The 21,624-nt window shown below is 39.8% G+C and overlaps 1 protein-coding gene across 1 annotated transcript; it reads right to left on the bottom strand.

Annotated features, from left to right (window-relative positions):
• Nucleotides 1-640: 640 nt before the first annotated feature.
• Nucleotides 641-3,212, bottom strand: LOC139438314 (testis-specific Y-encoded protein 2-like). The gene is made up of 4 exons (XM_071213418.1): nucleotides 2,658-3,212; nucleotides 1,642-1,719; nucleotides 1,405-1,513; nucleotides 641-1,306 (listed from the first exon to the last, which is right to left on the bottom strand). Exons 1-4 carry the CDS (start codon nucleotides 3,210-3,212, stop codon nucleotides 954-956), a joined length of 1,095 nt encoding a protein of 364 aa, XP_071069519.1. The 3' UTR covers nucleotides 641-953.
• Between the last annotated feature and the right edge of the window lie 18,412 nt (nucleotides 3,213-21,624).

The following is a 21,624-nucleotide window of genomic DNA, read 5'->3' as shown; positions in this document are numbered from 1 at the left end:
AAGTAGCCCCAAATAAGGAGTTCTATCTATTGCATCTACTCCAATAATCATATAACTACACACAAAGACAGATATACTTGTTTGTGTTTATTTCTAACAATTATCACTCCAGTGTCTCCCTCTTTTATTACCCAGTGCTTCATTTCTCTCTGGCCCAGGAGAAGCATCTTGACATTTCATGTTTCTGAAGTAGCTTTTTATGCCTTGTGATAATTTACATAAACTTTGATGCTCTATCATTTCCATACTAAAAGCTCCAAGAGCCCTGAAACATGAATACATAGAAAAGTATACAGATAAATATATATATATATATATATAGAGAGAGAGAGAGATATGTAGATATCTCTCTCTCTCTCAACATATAAACACATTAAAGGCTGTAGTTTTTCTGGGCAGTATTAAGTTAATTCCTACAGGTCCTGTACTGGAGACATCCTTCATCATTTGTGATTTATTAAACTTTCTCCCCCATGAGTTCAAAAAATGTTTCCATATAATCCCTGCACTGCCTATATTATCTGTATTGCTGTGGGAGGGGTCAGGAGGCAGACATGACAATTAAAAGACTGATTATATGAATAGAAAAGTGATGGAACACTCTAGTGAGTAATTCCAAAGAGATGCGTAGTCATTTTTGGAGAAGGTGGTTATAAAGCCTTAGGGTGAGCCAAACCTTAATGTAGGAGTTTGACTGTGGAAATGAAGCCCATGGAATGATGTTTCAGGGAAATGGAGCTAATGATTTAGCCTTCCATCCATTTGAGTGGCCTGGGCTGGTCATGCGCCTTTATTAGGCTTAAACTTCCCCATCCAGAACCTGTTTTGAAACAGTTCTTCAATGTTCCTGTCTCACAATGACTCCCTGCCTGACCTGGGGTGCATAAAGTCTTACTCTTAACCTCAGTTCCTCCACCACAGAAATGAATTTCCCAGCAAGTGACCACTGCATTTCAGTGCCCCCTGCCCATTATCCTCTCCATTCTCTGTGCTGGTCCCTTCCTCCCTTGGGTAGTACTGCAGGGGATTGGGCCACAGGTCCTCATTGATGATCTGATAGAGGAAACAGGTAGGGTTAGCCAGGGTAAGAAGCTCATTCCCCAAGCAGATAGGGGCAGGTCAACAAAGGCCACTTCTGATGATTCCCAGAGTTGCCCCACCTCAGCAATTCTGTTATACACTGCAAAGTTGTGGTCGGAGAACCAGTTGAAGAAGTTAAGGTTATCATTGTGATGCCTGTGACGGGAGGCCTGGCGTCCATAATCCCGGAACCACTGGACTGGAGTGGAATGAGAGGCCCTATATCCTGTAGAAAGAGGAAAATGTCATCCAGGGACTGGATCCTTTCGGTTTAAGGCCCACCCCTACCATCTGCCATGATCCACCTGGAAAGCCATCTCTTACCAGTGATGTTAATGTCATACTCCTTAATGATTACTTCTTTCTGGAAATACGGGTTTCTCCTAAAGAAAAATGTGATCTTGCAGTGGTTCTTGGCTTGGCTGTTCTCCACCTGCCATGACGACATGGAGTAGACATGTACAATCTCTTCCTAGAAGACCCCTGCCTGTTTCCATGGATGAATTATTTCCCCTTGCCGGCCCCCACCCAGCTCTAGCACCTCAGTCTTCCCTGCCTCACCTCCAGATTGGTCATGTAGTTAAGCATGTCTTCATCTTGGTCAGTGATCATGGCTGATATCTGGGGATGGTTCAGAATCTGCATTGAGTCAAGGAGCCTTCAAAGCTAGGAATGAAAGGGTTAAAAGCAGGCAAAGCATATCTGGCATGCAACCAACATAAGGCAGGACATCTACCAGATAATCTGCCATTGTAGAGCTCTCTCTCAATCGCCATCCTTCATGAGAGGTTGCTTAGGCTCTATGGTCCTCTCGGTTTTCTGTGGCTGTCTGTACTCACGTCTGGACTGTTTGTTTCTAAGGAGCTCTTGATCCCTCTCTCTCCTATGTGCCCTCCTGTCTCTTCTGCCCTGATACTTCTTGGGTCTGGATGTGTGTTCTCTGGGCTCTCAGTGAGGAAGAGGAGATGTTCACATAAGGCTATGGCCTGAAAAATGTCCTCTGGTTTAACATGAGCTACATGGCTCTGTTTGGAGCTCTGCTGGCATCACACAGTACAAGGAGATGGCATATATATTTGGAGGAACAGCGCATGCAGTGAAGATGGTGCCAAGCAAGGGACAGCAGCTGTAGCGCAAAGGAAATCACTGTTTGGAAAATGTGGTGTTTGGCAAGGAAATAGTGGCAGTGACAACACAGCACATACATGACAGGATGGGAGTTTGTACAACATCCGGTCGGTTATTTTCCACGAAAAAGTGTGCTACACGTACCTGCTGTGTGTGAAAGTTTCTTTATGCTGTTTTTAATGCTGCATACAGATCTCCACACATACGTAAACACCCACGAAGTTTCCCCACATTACGCATAAGCCCAAAGGTTTCAGGCACCTTTTGCCTAGGATTTGCGTGAGTGTGGTTCAAGAAAGGCCGTTGTCTCATCCCTGGGCCCGTTGGTTCCCAACTGTACCCACCCCAGCTGTGAGTAACCCCTCGCCAACTGGCAGTGCCCTCTCTAACCACCATTTCCCTAGGTGAATCCCATGGAGGCCACCACGTGTGAGCAATAGGAAGGATACGGCTTTGACCCAGAAACCAGGAATACCCTGGATGACGGCTTTTCTGTTGTCCATGTGTTTTTTGCGCCTCTGCCACAGGGTACGCTTCAGCCGAAAGAAGGCCCTGCTGGCTTCGGCATTCACTGGCTCCAGATCTAACTGAAGGGCTAACAGCTGCTCCAAGGAGGGTCGGGTATTGGTGGGTCCACGTTCTGGCCGTGCCTGCCTGTTTTGCTTCCGCCTCTCCGCTAGTTTCTCCTCTCGCTCCTCCTCTACTACTATAACCGCCACCTCCAGTATATTCTCCACTACCACATCCTTCCCCACCTCTGCCTCGTCTTTCTTTCCCCGGATCTCGGTTGCCTGGAAGGCTACCTCCCCACATACCGGGGCCTCCCCCGACTCCTTCCCTCCAGCTGGGGCCTGTGCCTCCGGCCCTGCCCTGCAGCTCTGTGGGGACCGCTCGCCGGCAGGCCCCAGCGACTCTCCTACCAGAGGGCCGCTTGCCAGGCCAACGAGGTGTTCTGAGCGTGCCTGGGGAGCCGGGCCTTCGCCAGGACCCGCTTCACTCGCCATGTGGCCCGGGCCGGTGCAGGGAAAGACCCCGCACACGCTCTCCCCAGGCCACGCCCGCGGGTACAGCAGCGCCCCCTAGCTACGCGGGTGGGCCCCGGCAGCCTGTGGCGTTGGAGAAGTCCTGGGCGCATGCGCAGCGCTTGGTGACGGCACGACGGCCAGTGACGGGGAAAGCCGCGCTTTCCACGCCCCACGCCGCTCCCCCCCCCCCCCCACCCCTCCGGCGGCGCAGAGCCCTGGCCCCTCCCGCTCCTGCCCTTCCCCGCTCCTGCCCCGCCCTCACACTGGGCTGGAGCAAAGCCTGCGCCTGCAACCCGCAGCCCAGCCTTCGAGGGAGCGAGTCTGCAGGGCGCTGCTCACCTCCAGCAGGCTGGTGGGGAACGTGCGTGGCGCTCAGTGAAGGTCAGGTCAGGGCCCGCGCGGGGACCCCGGCTGGTTCTGGGGCGGAATTTCCTAAGCCATGGAGGCAGACCCCGCCATACAGGATCTGGCTGCCCGCAGCGATTATCCCGCCCACAAAACCTAAGCGGAGCCGGGAAAACTGCGCCCTGGCAGCCGAGCACCGCTGCCCGGAAAGGCGCCCTGTTCTGCCCCTAAGTTTCATTTTGGGGGCGCTAGGCCGCCTACCTGAAACACCTTCGCTCCTACGCAGGGAGGATGGCAAGAGGGGAAAAAAAGCCTTTCCCAACCTAGAGGAAGGTGGGACTTAATCTCGATCCCATCCGATTATGAACGTGCATGATAGAGGGGCTCCTTCATCACGGTGTGTGGACTTACTCACAGGTCCGTGACTTCCTGGAAGTCGTTCTTCTGGAGCGTCTGTTCTTCTTTTCCATACTTACCGTCTTTCCTTATTATTTTTCCTTTTGAGGTACATATCTTGTAAGGCTTACTAATAAAATACTTTCTTTCTCCCAAGAGAGTATTTCCCTCCCTTCCCGTGGTCGGGAAGTAAACGTATTTCCTTCCATGTGATGAAGCAGAAGCCGTGCTAAAATTCAAATTTGATGTTACTGCTGCCAAGATTTATTGATCTTGCAAATATTTAAAGATATTAATAGATAGTATGTGGGGAAGTCGTTGTAAATATAAAATTTTTAGGTCTTCTGAATACTGTGACAGTCAATTTAAGACTTATGCACCAACGTTTTTCAAGATCAAAATGATTATTTTAAAATTAAGAAAATTTCATAAAAATTCAAATATTAGTTAACAGAAATCTGATGTCACTGTTTAAGCAGCTTTCTCCTTGGCCTCTTCCAGCCAAGGCATGAGGGCCAGATTTAATGCAGGGTTTGCCTTTGCTGCACCAATAGGAACCACAAGTGTGGGCGCACAGTGTACAGCCTTGAGACCGGTGAGGCTTATCTGTCTCCGCTTGCCTTCAGATTTTCATCCAGGCAGACTGCATAACGGCCACCAGAAGGAAACTTTGGGAAGAGCTTAGGGCTTAGGCTCAATACGCTCTAGAAGCAATTTGTGTAATATACTTTATCCACACTATGAAACATCTTTCAATTTTTCTTTTTATCTTTGTAATGTCCACATCTTTAATGTTTATTAATGTAAAACACTATCACTTTTGAGCTAGTTAACTAGTGGACAAAGAAAGTGAAAAATGTGAGTACTTCAATAAAATCTGCAAGGACTAATCGATTCTATTTTGCATCTAAGGAGGAAAAACAAGTCATTTTCATTTCCTTACCTTCTTCTTACTCTCTGTATAAAAATGATAGGAATAAATAAAAATGATAAACTCAAAAACAATTTATTCAAATCCCAGAAGTTGGCACTTGAAGTGTTTGTCAGATCTAACTTTGGAAATATTTGAATATTAGGTCTCCACATCTGAAAATCCTCAGAAAAGTATACTCAGGAACATTAAACACAATCCTCAGGATTTCAGGAATCCTCTCTAGAATTTAAGATTCATGCTTTTTCTCAAATTATGTTCATTACTTTTTTGTTGTTTGACTTTTTGTTTTCCCTTTCTCTCTTACTTTAAAAAAAACTTTCTTTCTCTTTACACATCAATTCTTTACAGTTTTTTTTAGTTGATGACCCCTTTTCTTAGGTTATGAAAAGTAAATCATCAAGGAAATTGGTCTTTATGTAGTTAATGTATGTCTCTTCTCTGTGCCTGTGGGTTGTGATCACAGGGAAGATATAGTTTGCTGCCTCATCTCCCCCCTCCTAGTTTTCTTCAAGTCTCTGCGTTAGTGAATGGAGAAATGTAAAAGGAAAAAGCTAAGTAACCATTTATAGCATGTAACCAAATGCAGGTTTTGGGACACTTTCCAGCTCTTTTTGATAGTAAAACCTTTGGCTGCCCACTGGCATGTCCTTTCTGTATATAGAAAATTGGTGGGGAATAAGGCGTAAACATGGCAAGTTGTTCATGGCAAGTGCCTGTTTATTTGTGTACTATGGAAAATAAATAGTACTGGGTGATGGCAATTGTTAGGAAAGGGCTGAGAGAACTTTAGGAGTTTTTCAGAACACTGTATACATGTTCTGAATAATGTTTATGAGGGTGGTATATTTATCAGGTAAAAACGACTGACAACATATTTTAGAAGATTTCATTTCTCCTCAGTATTTTTAGCAATGCTATAAAGGAAGTTCCACCACCAAAGTAAATACTAGGATAGTAAATTATTTTTGACTCATGGGTACAATACACAAAATATTAAAGGAAACAAAATGGTACAGTTTAAACTATCCAGTGATAATGGCTATTGCAGTGTTCAGGATAGAGACATTGTGGCATTCTCAGGTTGCTAGGAGAATGTCTTTCTCTTGCTAGAGGGAACTTCCTTTTTAGGACGAGAAAACTCTAAAGAAAGATTCTCTCTGTTACTGTTAGGAGGGAAAGGCTGTAAAGAAATAACATACCTTCTCTGATAAGCTCATGTTGCCAGGAAAGTAAGGACCTATCTTCCTCAGTACTAGAGGGACACAAAGAAGACACCTAATTATCTCCTTCTATTTGCCCATGCCTTTGTGTATTCCACATTCTCAAATGTGGGAGGGATATCTAATTTGCTTCTAACCTATACAATATGGCAAGTATAATAGATGTCACTGGAGTTATAACATGTCAACTCTTAGTGCCTTCTTTTTCTTCCAGAGAAAGGGGAACTTTCTTTGTTGACTTGAACAACTTACTGAGTACCGTTGAGGCCTTCAGACACTAGCCAGCAAGAACCCAGGCCTTCAGTTTATTGTGTGAAAGAAAATTTATTCTGCCATCAACTGGGATGATATTGGAAATCATTCCTTTTCCAGAAGATTTCAAATGAGAACAGAGCTGCCCTGCAGGTTGGGAACAGTTCAATGGGAGCTTGTGTTGGGGACCAAGCTAAGTTCTGCCCAAAATACTAACTACTCTAGCTATGAGATAGTAAACAGGTGTTGTTATAAGCCACTCTATGTGTATAAATTGTTTATGTGGCAACAGAAAATGAATACATCCTCTCCTTCCTTTACTTGTGGAAAAAGCCTGTTAATTCCCTACTGGCGTCTACTGGATAAATTCCCATGTTATCCAGTTGATAAGAAGGTAAATTCTGTTATCTTCTGAGATTTCTTGTTTTGTACATATTAATTTGTTTCATTCTGTTAATTTGATCAATCACTTCTGTATCCCCACTTATGTTCTTTAGTGTCTGTTCTATCAGTAAAGGACACAGAATATTACTGTCATCTGCCCATTTCTTCTTTACATCTGATTGCTTTTCCATTATAGGATGGGAAGCAATGTTATGGCTTGGATTGTTGTGTCTTCCTAGTGGATTGACTTTAGTATAAATAAAAGAATCCCATATTATGCCAATGTTTCTTTATATAAAGTCTGTTTTGCTTGATGATAGGGGAGCTATCTTAATAAATCTTGTTACACTTTATTTCCCAATTTTATTTTGCTCACTTATCTGAATGCTTACATTTAAATTATCTTTTTTGTGTTGGCACCATATAATGTTGTCATCATGTAATGTAAGTATGAAGACCTTAAGTCTCATGTTGAATTCCACATACCACATATAATATATATGAGAAATTAGAAAATTAGTTTTCTCTGTCTCATTGTTTCATATTTTCCTGTATCAATGCCCCATCACTTGATGACCTTTTTTTCTCTGTGATCATACGTTTATAATAACTTTTATTCAATTTCCCCTTTTATAGATTTTGGTTAATAAGAGAAGGTAAATTTCCTTGCAAAAAGTTATGGTGACATGAATTATTTTTAAAACAATGGTATCTTAAAGCTAGACACAATCTGAGGTTGTAGGTAATCCTCTACTCTCCCTGTTGACCTCCAAAAATCAACACTTGAAAGTACATGAACAATGGTTCCCTTTCTGTCCTTCTATAATCTTCCCTTACAGTAATACAAAACTGGAATATCCTCATTTATTTTGTCTGAGGCTTTAAATACACTACTCTCTCCCTGAAGAGTTCATACCCTTTGTACTCCTTTTGATAATCTAGATGAGGTTGACATACCCTTCATAGTTCTTTCTCTGCATGCCCTACTTAGATTATTTTTCACTTTTCACACTGCTATATAAAGTAATTTAGGTGTTCAAAGATATCAGAATAAGTAACAGCAGGGCACATTCCTCCTTGAGAAATGGCAAAAATATAGGCAGAAAATCCCTGAGGTGGTGGTGTTCAAACTCTGGAGGTTAGGAAACCTGGTACAGCATCTAGGAAGAAGCAGGACACGTATGAGTCAACTGCTTTCCAGCCTGGTGCCCATCCCCAACCCTTGAGACAAGCAGCCTCAGGTACAGACTGGTGATGGCTAGCTGCCATGGCCTGAAACTGGCAGAGAAACCTTCCTCCCTGGAAACAGGTTGGGGCAGGGACAAGGGCCAAGCCAGGCTTCTGATCAGATGTTTTGATCCCTGGGTCTCAGCTGAATTGCAATTCCACATGGCCATGTCAAAGCTCCTTGTTGCCATTTTTTTTGGAATACCAACCCTAATAAGATTGGATACTGTAGAGGAAGAAAAAATAACAGCAAAGCACTCCCTTTGCTAAGGCAGTGGTGAACAGCTGGACAAAAAGCACGAACTACTAGGCAAGTAAAAAGGAAGAAAAAGACCCTTTAGAAGCTCATAGGTCCCTGGCATAGTTTTGATCAGTTAAACCCAGGCAATTTTAAAGATTTGGAATTAGTTGAATTAAGTGTCAAAGAAGACCCTTAACACACGTACAAAACAAAATCCTAAGAAAGAGAAATTGACCATCAGAGCAAATTCAACACAATTGAATCGGTGCCTAGATATCGGCAAAATATTATAAGCCATACCAAGAAATGGGAATATATTTCCTAGCCAAAGAAACAGATCAAAAATAAAGGAAACCATTAAAGATATCCAAACAAATTGCCAAAACCAATCCAAGGAGGTGAAAGTGATAAAGGATATTAAGAAGACTGGGTGAGCATCAAGAAAAATTTGAAAACATGCAAAGAAAAATAAAATAACCAGCTAGGATAATGAAAATGAAAGGTCAATACATGAAATTAAAAATACAATCTGGTCATACCTCAGCAGATTTGAATTAAAAGCACACTTCAGTCATACCTCAACAGATCTGAACTGACCAAACTGTCAGGATTGGTGAAATAGGAGATAATATTCTGAAAATACAGAGAAGAGATAGAGGAAGACATGGAAAAAGTTTGGCAAGAGTCTCACAGACTTGAGTGATAATATGAAGTGCATGATAAGAATCTCAAAGGGAAGACAAGAAGGGAAAAGAGGTGGAAGGAGCATCTGAGTAAATAATGGCTGAAAAATTCCCAGCTCTTATGAGGGACATGGATGTATATGTTTAGGAAGTGCATCATACGCCAAACAGAATAAATACTAGCAGACCTATGCCAAGACATATACTAATCAGATTGTCAAATGCCATATATAGATAATCCCTAAAGCAGCAAGAGAAAAATGATCAATCACATACAAGGGATTCTTGATATAATTAAGTGCTGAGCTCTCATCAGAAACCATGGTCATGAGGAGGCAGTGGTATGACATTCTAAAGGAACAGAAAGAGAAAAAAAAAAACTGTCAGCCAAAAAGTCTTTATGCCAGCAAAATTGTTCTTCAAAAATGAGAAAGATTAAAATATTCATAGAAAAACAGAATCTCAGATGATTGATCAACAAGAGCCTTTCCCTACAGGTAATACTAAAGGGAGTTCTGCGGAATGTACAGAAAAACAAGAGGGAAAGTTTCAATGCGAGTGGAGAAATCACGATTATCAGTAAGGATAACTAAAAAGATAAGAAGAGAGACAAGAATGACTTATGATATATAAATGCCTAAGAATAAAATGGCTGAAGGAAGTACTGCCTGTAAACTGGTAACACTGAATGTGAATGCATAACCTCTCCAATGAAGGGACACATTAGCAAATAGAAGGGGAAAAAAGAGCTATCTACATTCTGTCTACATGAGATTCACTTTAGACTGGAAAACACAAAAAAGAACTGGGGTAACTATGCTTAATATCAGGCAAAATAGACTTTAAATGGCAAACCTGATATTTTTTTAAAAATGAAGGACACTACATATTAATAAAAGAGACAATCTACCAAGAAGAAAGAACAAATACAAATATTTATGCACCTAATTAGGGTGCTGCAAAATACATAAGTCAAAACCTGGCAAAATAGGGAGAAGAAATAGAAATACCTACAGTAATAGTGGGAAATGTCAGTATACAACTCTGAGCAATAGGCAGAACCTCTAGTAAGATCAAAAAGGAAACAGAGAAACTGAATGCTATGATAGAAGAACTAGGCATAACAGACATATACAGAAACATATATCAGCATATATATCCTCTTTGGAAGGGATCATGGATATTCTCCAGGATAGACCACATAGGAGGACACAGAACAAGTCACAGTGAATTTAAGATACTGAAATTATGCAAAGCACTTTCTCTGAACACTGCAGAATGAAGCTAGAGATCAATATTTGGAGAAGAATTGGAAAATTCACAAACACATGGAGGTTAACACACTCTTAATCTTTGGGTCAAAGAAGATATTGTAACAAAAATTAGTAAATATCTAGAGACAAATGAAAGTGAGAACACAAGATATAAAACTTATCAGATAGAACAAAGAATGCAAAGAGGTTAATTTATAACCCTGTGTCTACATTAAAAACGAAGAGCTACAATCAAAGACCTAACTGCCCACTGGAAAGACTAGAAATGAAACCAAAGGATGCAGAAAAAAAAAAAAGGAAAAGCAAAGGTTAGAGCAGAGATAAATTAAGTGTTCATCCATTGCAATGGATGTAGCACACTAATGAAGGATGTTGTTAGTGTGGGAAAATGTGGGAGGTATGGGGAGCAGGGCATATGGGAATCTCCTTTTTTTTTATGTAACATTTATGCAAACTAAGTAACTTTAAATAAAAATAGAGGCAATATGGTGGCATTTTTTGGACTTTGGAATTCTCCTGAATGATAATGCAGTGATGAATATAGGTTATTATATATCTTGTGATAACCTACAAAAATGTTCAGGAGAGAGTTTAAACTATAATGTAAGCTATCATCCACATTTAGTGGCAATTCTCCAATAGGTGTTCATCAATTGTAACAAATGTACTACACTAATGAAGGATATTGTTAATGTGGGAAAGTATGGGAGGGGTAGGGAATCCCTTACCTTTTAATGCAACCTTTATGTAATCTAAGCACCTATAAAAAATAAAAGTAAAATACTAAAAACACATTAAAGGAACATAAGAGCAGACTGGAAATGACAGAAGAAAGAATAAGTGATACTAAAGATAAACAGCAAAAAATTAAAGAGGAAAAAGAACAGAGAGAGAGAAGCATGGAAAAAAATCAAGCAATTGCTCAGAGAGTTGAATGACATCGTGAAACAATACAACATGTGTGTCTTACCATTTCCAGAAGTAGAAAACAAGGGAAAGGGGGCAGGAAAAGTATTAGAGGAAATAAAAGCACAAAATTTCCCACTTTCATAAAAAAAATGAACTTACATGTCAGAGGAGTGCACTGTACCCCAATAAGAATAAATCAAATAGTCTTCATCCAAGAGACGTACTACTCAATGTCTGATGTCAAGGGGAAAATTCTGAGAGCAGCAAGGAAGAAGCAAACCATCACGTACAAGGGATGCCCTGTAAGATTTAATGTGGATTTCTCATCAGAAACTATGGAGGCAAGAAAAGTGATATGACACAATTAGAACACTGAAACAGAAAAACTGCTAGTGAGAATTCTTTATCCAGAAAATTGTCCTTCATATATTAAAATAAGTATAAAATGTTCATGAACAGAAACTAAGAGAGTTTGTAAAAAAAGAAAAATCTGCCTTGCAGGAAGTAGTAAAGGAAGGTTTAGGACTTGGAAGAAAAAGACAGGAGAAATACAGCTGAAGGAGAGTATAGAAGAAAAAATAGCAAAAAGCATAATAAAAGAGTAAAAACACAGACAAAAATATGACATGACATAAGAAAACTAAATAATAAAATGGTGGAAGTAAATAAGGCATTTACAGTAATATCACTGAATGTGAATGGATTCAACTTACCAATCAAAAGATATAGGCTGACAGAATGGATAAAAAAAATATATAAGCTATCCATGTGCTGCTTAAAGAGACTCACCTAAGCCTAGGGATACAAACTGGATGAAAGTAAAAGGTTGAAAAAAGATACTCCATTGCAAATAGTAACCAAAAAAAGGGCAGGTATAGCTATACTAATATCAGATCAAACAGATTTTAAATGCAAAAAGTAATGAGATACAGAAGGTCATTATATATTAATAAAATGGACAGTTGACCAGGAAGATAGAACACTCATCAATATCTATACACCTAATTGGGGTGCCTCAAAATACATGAGACAAAGTCTGGCAAAACTAAAGGTAGGAATACAAATCTCTATAACAATTACCGAAGACTTCAACACACCATTCACATCATTAGACAGAACAATGAGGAGATTAACAAAGAAACAGAACTTGAACAATATGATAAATGAATTAGACCTAACAGACCTATGGAGAAATTAGAAAAAGAACAACAAACCAATCCCAAAGCAAATAGAAGAAAAGAAATAGTAAAGAATAATGCAGAAATAAATGAAATTTAGAACAACAACAACAAAATACAAGAAACAACAGTAGAGAAATTCAACCAAACCAAAAGCTGATTCTCTGAGAAGATGAGTAAAAATGGTAAACCCTTGGCTAGAATATAAAAGAGAGAGACGATGCAAATCAATACAATCAGAAATGAAAGTGGAGAAGTTACAACTGACTGCACATAAACAAAAATGATGATGGGGGCGGGGCAAGATGGTGGTTGAGTGAGTGCACCTGATAATTTCTCCTACAAAGAAGCAGCTGGGCAGCATTGGAAACTCTTCGGGACCAGGCTGTTTTGGGATTGTGCAGGGCAGGAGGTGACTGGACATCAATTTGGTGGGAAGGTAACAGAGAAAATTTGTGTATAAGATAAAATTGAGGTTCTATTAAACAGAGGTGGGGGCTGTGTGTGGGATGCTCCCTCCTGGGGTGGGCAGAGCCACGGCACCAGCACCACTGAGGTGATTCCTGGAGGCACTGCGGTACTGGGGAATTCATAAGCCCTGAGTGGGCTATTGGGGGGCTAACGAGCAGGAGGCCTTCACAGACTGATTTGGGGAGACAGACAAGAGTTTTATTGTGAGGCGGGGAATTTTTGATTGCGGACAAAAATAATAGCACTTCTGGCTAGAGCCCCGCCCACAAGGCCAGCTGCCAATCTGCAGTGGCCTTAAATCACTCGCAATAAAGAGATGTCACCAGGAGGCTGTTGTAGGGGATGGTAGGGTGGGAGATGTCTGAAAGCCAATTAGGGGAATATTTTGTGAAGTGTGGGAATTTCGGTTTCGGACACTGATATCAGTGCTTCTGGCTGGAGCCCTGACCCCTGGGCCTGGCTACTGATTTGCACTGTCATTAAATTGGCTGCAGTGTAGAGGTGCCCCCAAGTGACTGTTTTGGGGCCTTATAGGGTGGGAGGTGTCCTGAAGTCGAATTGGTGATATAGCCACAGAAAAGACCCTATTGAGAGGGTGAGTTGTGGATTTCTAACACACAGGTCAGAGTTTACGGATGTGAACTCCCCCATAGGGCTGGCACCCAGTTGCAGGGATCCCTGAAGTCAGTGTTGCACTGCGGTGCTCCCAGGCTCCCTGTTAACCACAGTTGAGGTTGCCAGGTCTGTGTCCCCTAAACCCTGGTGGCCCACACCCCAGAGACTCACACCTCTTGAGTCTGCAATATCACAGACTTTCCATCCCTGAATCCACATGCCGAGGCCCATCTGAGGTCCTTGAATGTCCTACCCTCAACGTTTGCATTTATTTTTTTGTTTTTTTATTTTTATTTTAGTTTTTTATTTTTTATTGTCCGATGGCTAACACTGCATTATCTCCTAGTCTTTTCTCCCATTGTATCATCAAGGTCTTTTTTTTTTTTTCCAGTTATTTAGGGGGGTTTTTTGTTGTTGCTCTTGAAGTTGTTCTATATCATTTTCTCTTTTCCTTACTTGATCCCCTCCATTTACCCAACCCCCTTTTTTCTTTCTTTCTTCTCTTTTTTTTCTCTCTCTTGTCCCTCATTTTCTTCTTATTTTATTTTATCTTAATTATACAATAGGTGCTGCAGGGAACAAATCACATTTGCTGGGTTTCCTCATCCTCCATTGCCTCATTTCTGTGTGAATTGATTTTGGCCACCTGCACTGTCCCCTTTCCCCCACATCTTGATATAATCCATCAACTACTGTCTCTCGTATATTCTACCTCTCTTTCTTTGACCCCCATTGTCTAACTCTTAATTTCTAATACCTTTGTTTTGTTTTCTGTCTTTTACCCACTCTTGAAACTATTGCCTTTCTTTTCTCTTTCCCTCTCTCATGAAAACACTAGCTTTTTAATTCATACCATATCCTCCCATATTAGGTCAACTACCTCATTATAGGTACTCTACCTACTGCTATAACCCTACACAACTTACATGAATCCAATATCCATCCTCCTAGATCTAATATTGTTTCTCTGTTAACATTTATTTCCAATACTACTTTACACATTTTCCTTTATTAAACAATAGCCTTTCCCTGGCCCTAATACTTGCCTTCAAAGTGAACTCAGTCAGCAATAAGAAATTAGAATAAGAAGAACAAAGTGACAAAGAGAAGATATAACACATATGCAAAAGCAACAGCTAATTAATCCCCAAGACTAGACAAAGAAGCTAAGGAACTGATTAAACCCGTCACGATAAAATGATAACCAGACAGCAATAAAAATCTACAAACCAAACCAGTAATCAGGAAAACATGTCTGAATCCAATGAACAAAGTAATAACCAGGAAGGGGAGCAGAACTTCACATAAGTAATTAAAGATTTCAGAATATATATCACAGACAAATTTAATGAAGTAAAGGAAGAGGTTAACAATATGAAGACAACGCTTGGAGTGGAAATTGTAGACATACGCAAAAAGATAACAGATATGATGGGAATGAACACCACAGTTCAAGCAATCAAAAATACACTCGCAGCAAATAACAGTAGATTAGAAGAGGCAGATCAGAGAATTAGTGAAGTGGAAGACAGTACATCGGAAATCAAACAGATGGTAGAACTGATCAATAAAAAGATAGAAAAAATCCAGCTAGGACTTAGGGACATGAATGATAATGCAAAATGCTCAAACATACATATTATAGGCATGCCAGAAGGAGAAGAGAAGGGAAAGGGGTCAGAAGGAGTGTTGCAGGAAATAATGGCTAGAAACTTCCCAAATCTACTGAAAGAGACAGATGTACATATCCAAGAAGCACAGTGCACGCCAATCGTTATAAACCCCAACAGGCCAACCCAAGACATATACTTGTCAAATTATCTAATGCTCAAGACAAAGAGAAAATTCTAAAAGCAGCAAGAGAAAAGAAAACAGATACAAGGGAAGCTCCATAAGAATAAGTGCTGATTTCTCATCTGAAACCATGGAGGCAAGAAGGCAGTGGTATGATATAGTCAAGGTACTAAAGGGAAAAAATTTCCAACCAAAAATACTCTATCCAGCTAAAGTAGCATTCAAAAATGATGCAGAGTTCAAAATATTCACAGATAAACAGAAATTGAAAGAGTATGCCAACAAGAAACCTCCCCTTTAAGAAATTCTAAAGGGAGTTCTGCAGGAAGAAAGGAAAAACAGGACAATCAGAGTTAGAGGAGAGTGTAAGAGCAACAAAAAAAGACAAAAAGAGAAGAAAAAAGCAAAAAACAAAACAAAACAAAATATGACAAACACAACTCCAATCAAAATACGGCTAACACAAATAATTCCTTGAAAGTAATAACAGTGAATGTCAACGGATTAAACTCACCTATCAAAAGACTCAGGCTGGGACATTGGATAAGGAAATATGACCCATCGATATGCTGTCTACAAGAGACACATCTTAGACCCAGAGATTCATCAGGCTGAAAGTGAGTGGTTGGAAAACAATCTTACAAGCAAACAATAACCAAAAAAAAAGCAGGAGTGGCTATATTAATATCAGACAAAACAGACTTTAAATGCAAAACAATTGTGAGAGACAAAGAAGAATACTATATATTAGTGAAAGGGACAATCTGTCAAGAAGAATGAAAAACCATATAAATATTTATGCTCCTAACAAGGATGCCTCCAAATACATGAGGCAAATGCTGGAAAAACTAAGTGAAAGAATAGATGCACCTACATTTATAGTGGGGGATTTTAATGCACCACTATCAACTCTGGACAGAACATCTCAAAAGAGAATCACTAAAGAAACAAGATATTTGAACAATATATTAGAGGAGCTGGATCTAATAGACATATACAGATCATTACACCCAAACACAGCAGGATTTACATTTTTCTCAAGTGCACATGGATCTTTCTCCAAGATAGACCATATGCTAGGCCACAAAGAAAGGCTTAATGAATTCAGAAAGATCGAAATCATACAAAGTAATATCTCTGACCACAGTGGAGTGAAGCTGGAAATCTGCAAGGGCCAGAGGCCCAGATTTCACACCAAGATATGGAAATTAAACAACACACTCTTAGAAAACCAGTGGGTCAAAGAGGAAATCTCAAAAGAAACCAATGACTACCTTGAAACAAATGATAATGATAACAGAACATACCAAAATTTTTGTGATGCAGCAAAAGCAGTACTGAGAGGGAAAGAGAAGAAAGAGCAAAAATTGAAGACCTAACTGCATATTTGGAGGAATTACAAAAAAACAAAACAAAACCAACAACAACAAAGTAATCCCACAGGAAGAAGAAGGAAGGAAATAACAACGATAAGAGCAAAACTAAATGAAAGAGAAAATAAGAAAGCACTTCAAAATATAAACAAGACAAAGAGCTGGTTTTTTGAGAAGATCAATAAAATTGACAAACCTTTAGCGAAACTAACAAAGAAAGAAAGAGAGAATATGCAAATACACAAAATAAGAAATGAGAAAGGAGATATGAACACTGACCCCACAGAAATAAAGACTATCATAAGAAGATACTTAAAAAACTATATTCCAAGAAAAATAACAATTCAGAGGAAATGGACAAATTCCTAGAAACACATAAGCAGCCTATATTGACAAAAGAAGACATTGATGATCTCAACAAACCAATCACAAGTAAAGAGATAGAATCAGTCATTAAAAACCTCCCAACTAAGAAAAGCCCAGGGCCAGACGGCTTCACAGGTGAATTCCAAAAACACTCTGGAAAGAACTAACACCAATCTTACTGAAACTCTTCCAAAACTTGAAACAGAAGGAACATTGCTTAAATCCTTCTATGATGTCAACCTTGCCCTAGTACCAAAGCCAAACAAACACACCACAAGAAAGGAAAATTACAGACCAATATCTCTAATGAACCTGGACGTAAAAATACTTAACAAAATACTTGCTAATCGTATTCAACAACACATTAAGGGAATTATACACCATGACCAAGTGGGATTCATTCCAAGTATGCAAGGATGGTTCACATAAGAAAATCAGTCAATGTAATACACCATATAAACAGATTGAAGGAAAAAATCACATGATTATATCTATAGATGCAGAAAAAGCATTTGACAAAATATAGCATCCTTTCTTGATAAAAACACTCCAAAAGATTGGAATACAAAGAAATTTTTTGAACACGATAAAAAGTATATATGAAAAACCTACAGCCAACATCGTTTACAATGGAGAAATCCTAAAATCCTTCCCCCTAAGTCAGGAACAAGACAAGGATGCCCACTGTCTCCCCTTCTATTTAACTTGGTCTTAGAAGTACTTGCTGAAGCACTGAGGCAAGAACCAGATATAAAAGGCATTCAAATTGGAAAGGAAGCAGTTAAAATCTCATTATTTGCAGTGACATGATCCCATACATAGAGAACCCTGAGAGGTTTACAACAAAACTTCTAGAACTGATAAATGAGTTTAGTAAAGTTGCAGGTTATAATATCAATGTGCAAAAATCAGTAGCATTTCTGTTCACCAATAATGAGCAAGACCAGGAGGAAATCAAGAAACAAATACCATTCACAATAGTAAATAAATAAATCAAATATTTAGGAATAAATTTAACTAAAGATGTAAAAAACTTATACATTGAGAACTATACAAGACCGTTCAAGGAAATCAAAGAACCTAAATAAATGGAAGAATATTCCCTGTTCATGGATAAGAAGACTAAATATAATTAAGATATCTATCCTACCAAAACTGATCTACACATTCAATGCAATCCCAATAAAAATCAACACAGCCTTCTTTAAGTAACTAGAAAAACTAACTATGAAATTTATTTGGAAAGGAAAGAAGCCCCGAATAGCCAAAGACATATTGAAAAAGAAAATAAAATTGGAGGAATCACACTACCGGACTTCAAAACAAACTACTAAGCTCCAGTAGTGAAAACAGCATGGTATTGGCATAAGGAGAAACACACAGACCAATGGAATTGAATTGAAATTTCTGATACAGAACCTCATATATATAGCCATACAATATTCGATAAAGCCACCAAACCCTCTCAACTGGGAGAGAATGGCCTATTCAACAAATGGTGCCTGGAGAACTGGATATCCATATGTAGAAGAATGAAAGAGGATTACCATCTCACACCTTATACAAAGATCAACTCAAGATGGATCAAAGACCTAAATGTAAGAGCCAAGACCATACAGACCTTGGAAAGCAGTGTAGGGAAACATCTACAAGACCTTGTTATAGGAAATGGCTTCATGAACATCACAACAAAAGCACAAGCAGCAAAAGAACAAATAGATAAATGGGACTTCCTCTAAATTAAAGCCTTCTGCAGCTCAAAGGATTTTGTCAACAAAGTAAAAAGGGAACATACACAATGGGAGAAAATATTGGCAACCATATATCTGATAAGAGACTTATAACTTGCATATATAAAGAACTCCTGTATCTTGAAAATAAAAAGATAAACAACCCTTTTTAAAAATGGGGAAAAGATTTAAACAGACACTTCTCCAAAGAAGAAATACAAATGGCTAAAAAGGATATGAAAAAATGCTCCAAATCTTTAGCTATCAGGGAAATGCAAATCAAAAGTACAATGAGATACCATCTTACTCCCATAAGATTGGCAGCTATAAAAAAAAAAGAAGAATACAAATGCTGGAGAGGATGTGAAGAAATGGGAACACTCATCCACTGTTGGTAGGAATGCAGAAGGATCCAACCATTCTGGAGGACAGTTTGGCGGTTTCTCCAAAAACTAACCATAGATTTGCCATATGACCCAGCAATATCACTGCTGGGTATATACCCAGCAGAACTGAAAACAAGGACACAAACCATTTATGCACACTAATGTTCATAGCAGCATTGTTCACTATCACCAAAAGTTGGAATCAACCCAGGTCCCCATCAACAGATGAATGGATCAATAAAATGTGGTATATACATACAATGGAATACTACTCGGCTGTAAGAACAAATACACTACAAACTCACGTGATAACATGGATGAATCTTGAGAACCTTATGCTGAGTGAAGCAACCCAGGCATTGAAGGACAAATACTACATGACCTCAATGATATGAAATAAGCAAGCTGCCTCAGAGAGCTAGAGACTGGAAGATAGACTTACAGGAAATCGGGGGGTAGAGGAAGGATGTAAGCTGACATCTACATGGGTGAAATCTATGATCAGCTGGAGGTAAGTATGTGCACATGGAAGAGATAAAATGGGGCATAGGGTTACCTTTGGGTGGGGCTTTGCGGTTTTGATGGGGGCAAGGGGTGGGCGGATGGGTAATATTGCCCGAGAAATTAGGGGGAGGGTGGGGCAAAATACAAGCATAGGAGATTGTCAGGTGTTAGTTGAGAGTATAATGCTGAGAAAACCTTTTCAAAATATAATTAGGAAATTTACCTGTTTAAGATACTCAAAGGGGATAATCTGACGCAGGACAGACTCCTAGGGAATATCTGAATGCTCATTTTGCCATAGTGGGTTATACCATTGGGTAGAGACCCATATAATGAGAGTGAAGGTATACCCACATCCTGGGGAGGACTAATGCCATCAAATAGAGGGAACTGTATCTCTCAAGAGAAAGTTTGGCTCCCGGGGCATTAGGGCAGTTGAGCAAGTCAAGCCCTCAACACTGTTGCAAGTATCTCTGAACATGGCTCCTCAAGAAATGAAGATTGACTGTCACTGTGGCCCCTAAGGGGAGGGGGAAATAGATATTGAATAGATGGAGCCAAAGTAAATGTGAGGGCAAAAGAAATGTTTCACAAGAGTACATAAGGATTAATATAAAACATATAATATTACACCGAAAACATATAGGGGACGACAGGCTAATAATGAAAACCATAATGTAAAACATAGGATAACTAAAAAATTAAGAAAACTGTATAGCCTAAAGTATAAACCACAATGTAAACCCAAATGTTACCTTATTTGAAAGCTATTGTCTCAATATCTGTACATCAGTTTCAGTAAATATGATATGAATAAGTTAAAAGATTATTGCTCTGGAAAGGAAAAGGTTTTATATTGGATATGTGGGAATACTGTATATTGTATATTTGAATTACTGTGATCTAAGGCTCTTGTGAAGAGAAGCTCAATAATTAGGGGAAAAAAGGAAAGAAAAAATAGGATGTAGAATTTTTCCAAATCAATACGTATTCTATATCTAACCTTTAAACTCATCGCTATATTCCATTTTACTAGTAAGGGAACCTGACATTATATTGGGCTTTACTTTTCAGGAAGTTTTGGATCACAGAGTGGTTCAACAATGGCAGCGGAGGAATACTGGTATGGGATGTTATTGACAGGTGATATATGGTTGACAGGGAGTTATACAGGGCATGTGTCCAGGGTGCATGGAACTATTTGGATATACTCATAGTCAAAACAATTAAAAACAACAGCTGGGGAGGTACTGGGTTCCTGGCCAGGGGGGGCTCTGTCGTGGTCCCTAGGGGAGCAGCGGAAGTCCCCCAGGTGCAACTGTAAGGACCAGGAAGGAATGAGGTTCCAACAGTGAGCCCCTGATACTAATGACTATGCCTGTGAGCCTATACACCTGAAATAAGAACAAGGCCTAGAGCAGCACTGTGCCTAAGAGTTCCCTTCTGACAGCCTCTGTGTTACTCAAATGTGGCCGGTCTCAAAGTCAAACTCAGCATGTAAATGCATTGCCTTCCCCGCAGCATGGGACGTGACACCTGGGGATGAGCCTCCTTGGCACTGAGGGACCACTACCAAGTACCAGCTGATGACATAACTAGAAAATGACCTTGAATTAAAGGTTCAACATGGACCAGCAGAATATCCCTGTTTACATATAATAACAGGAGTTAAAAATGCTGTTTGACCCAAAGTAAGGGGGAAATGGAAAGGACAAATAATTTATATGGCTATGAGTCTCTAAAAAAGAGTCTGGGGGTTTTCAGAAGGATTGCCTTTATGCACATCAGAGCAGAGTCTCAGAGACAGATAAAGTAGATATAACCGCAGGTATTGGTTCTTTTGATGGCTAAAAAGACCCATGGTTCTATGGTCATGGCAAATGGCAAATGGAGCTCACTGCCATGTCAGTTGGCCCTTCTTTGGAGCTGGTGTTTCTGCATCATGGAGCTGGACTCAGATGGGATCACTTTTGCTACTTTACTGGAATTGTAGTTGGTGCTGGGGCTTAAGATATATCTAAGGGATTGAATCTCTGGACTGACAATATGATAGCCAGGCCCTGAGCCTCAACAGACTTCAGCTCCTACACTCTTATTTATTGGACTTAC

Source organism: Dasypus novemcinctus, chromosome Y (assembly GCF_030445035.2).
Source record: "Dasypus novemcinctus isolate mDasNov1 chromosome Y, mDasNov1.1.hap2, whole genome shotgun sequence".
Classification (NCBI taxonomy): domain Eukaryota; kingdom Metazoa; phylum Chordata; class Mammalia; order Cingulata; family Dasypodidae; genus Dasypus; species Dasypus novemcinctus.
This window is presented reverse-complemented; position numbering and strand designations above follow the sequence as displayed.

What these genes read in the sequence shown, in the direction of transcription:
- LOC139438314 (XM_071213418.1), bottom strand. Translation starts at nt 3,212, where the DNA reads ATGGCGAGTGAAGCGGGTCCTGGCGAAGGCCCGGCTCCCCAGGCACGC. An exon ending in ACTACATGACCAATCTGGAG is followed by an intron (nt 1,514 to 1,641) that starts GTGAGGCAGGGA and finishes TCGTCATGGCAG; the next exon opens with GTGGAGAACAGCCAAGCCAA. An exon ending in GTATGACATTAACATCACTG is followed by an intron (nt 1,307 to 1,404) that starts GTAAGAGATGGC and finishes CTCTTTCTACAG; the next exon opens with GATATAGGGCCTCTCATTCC.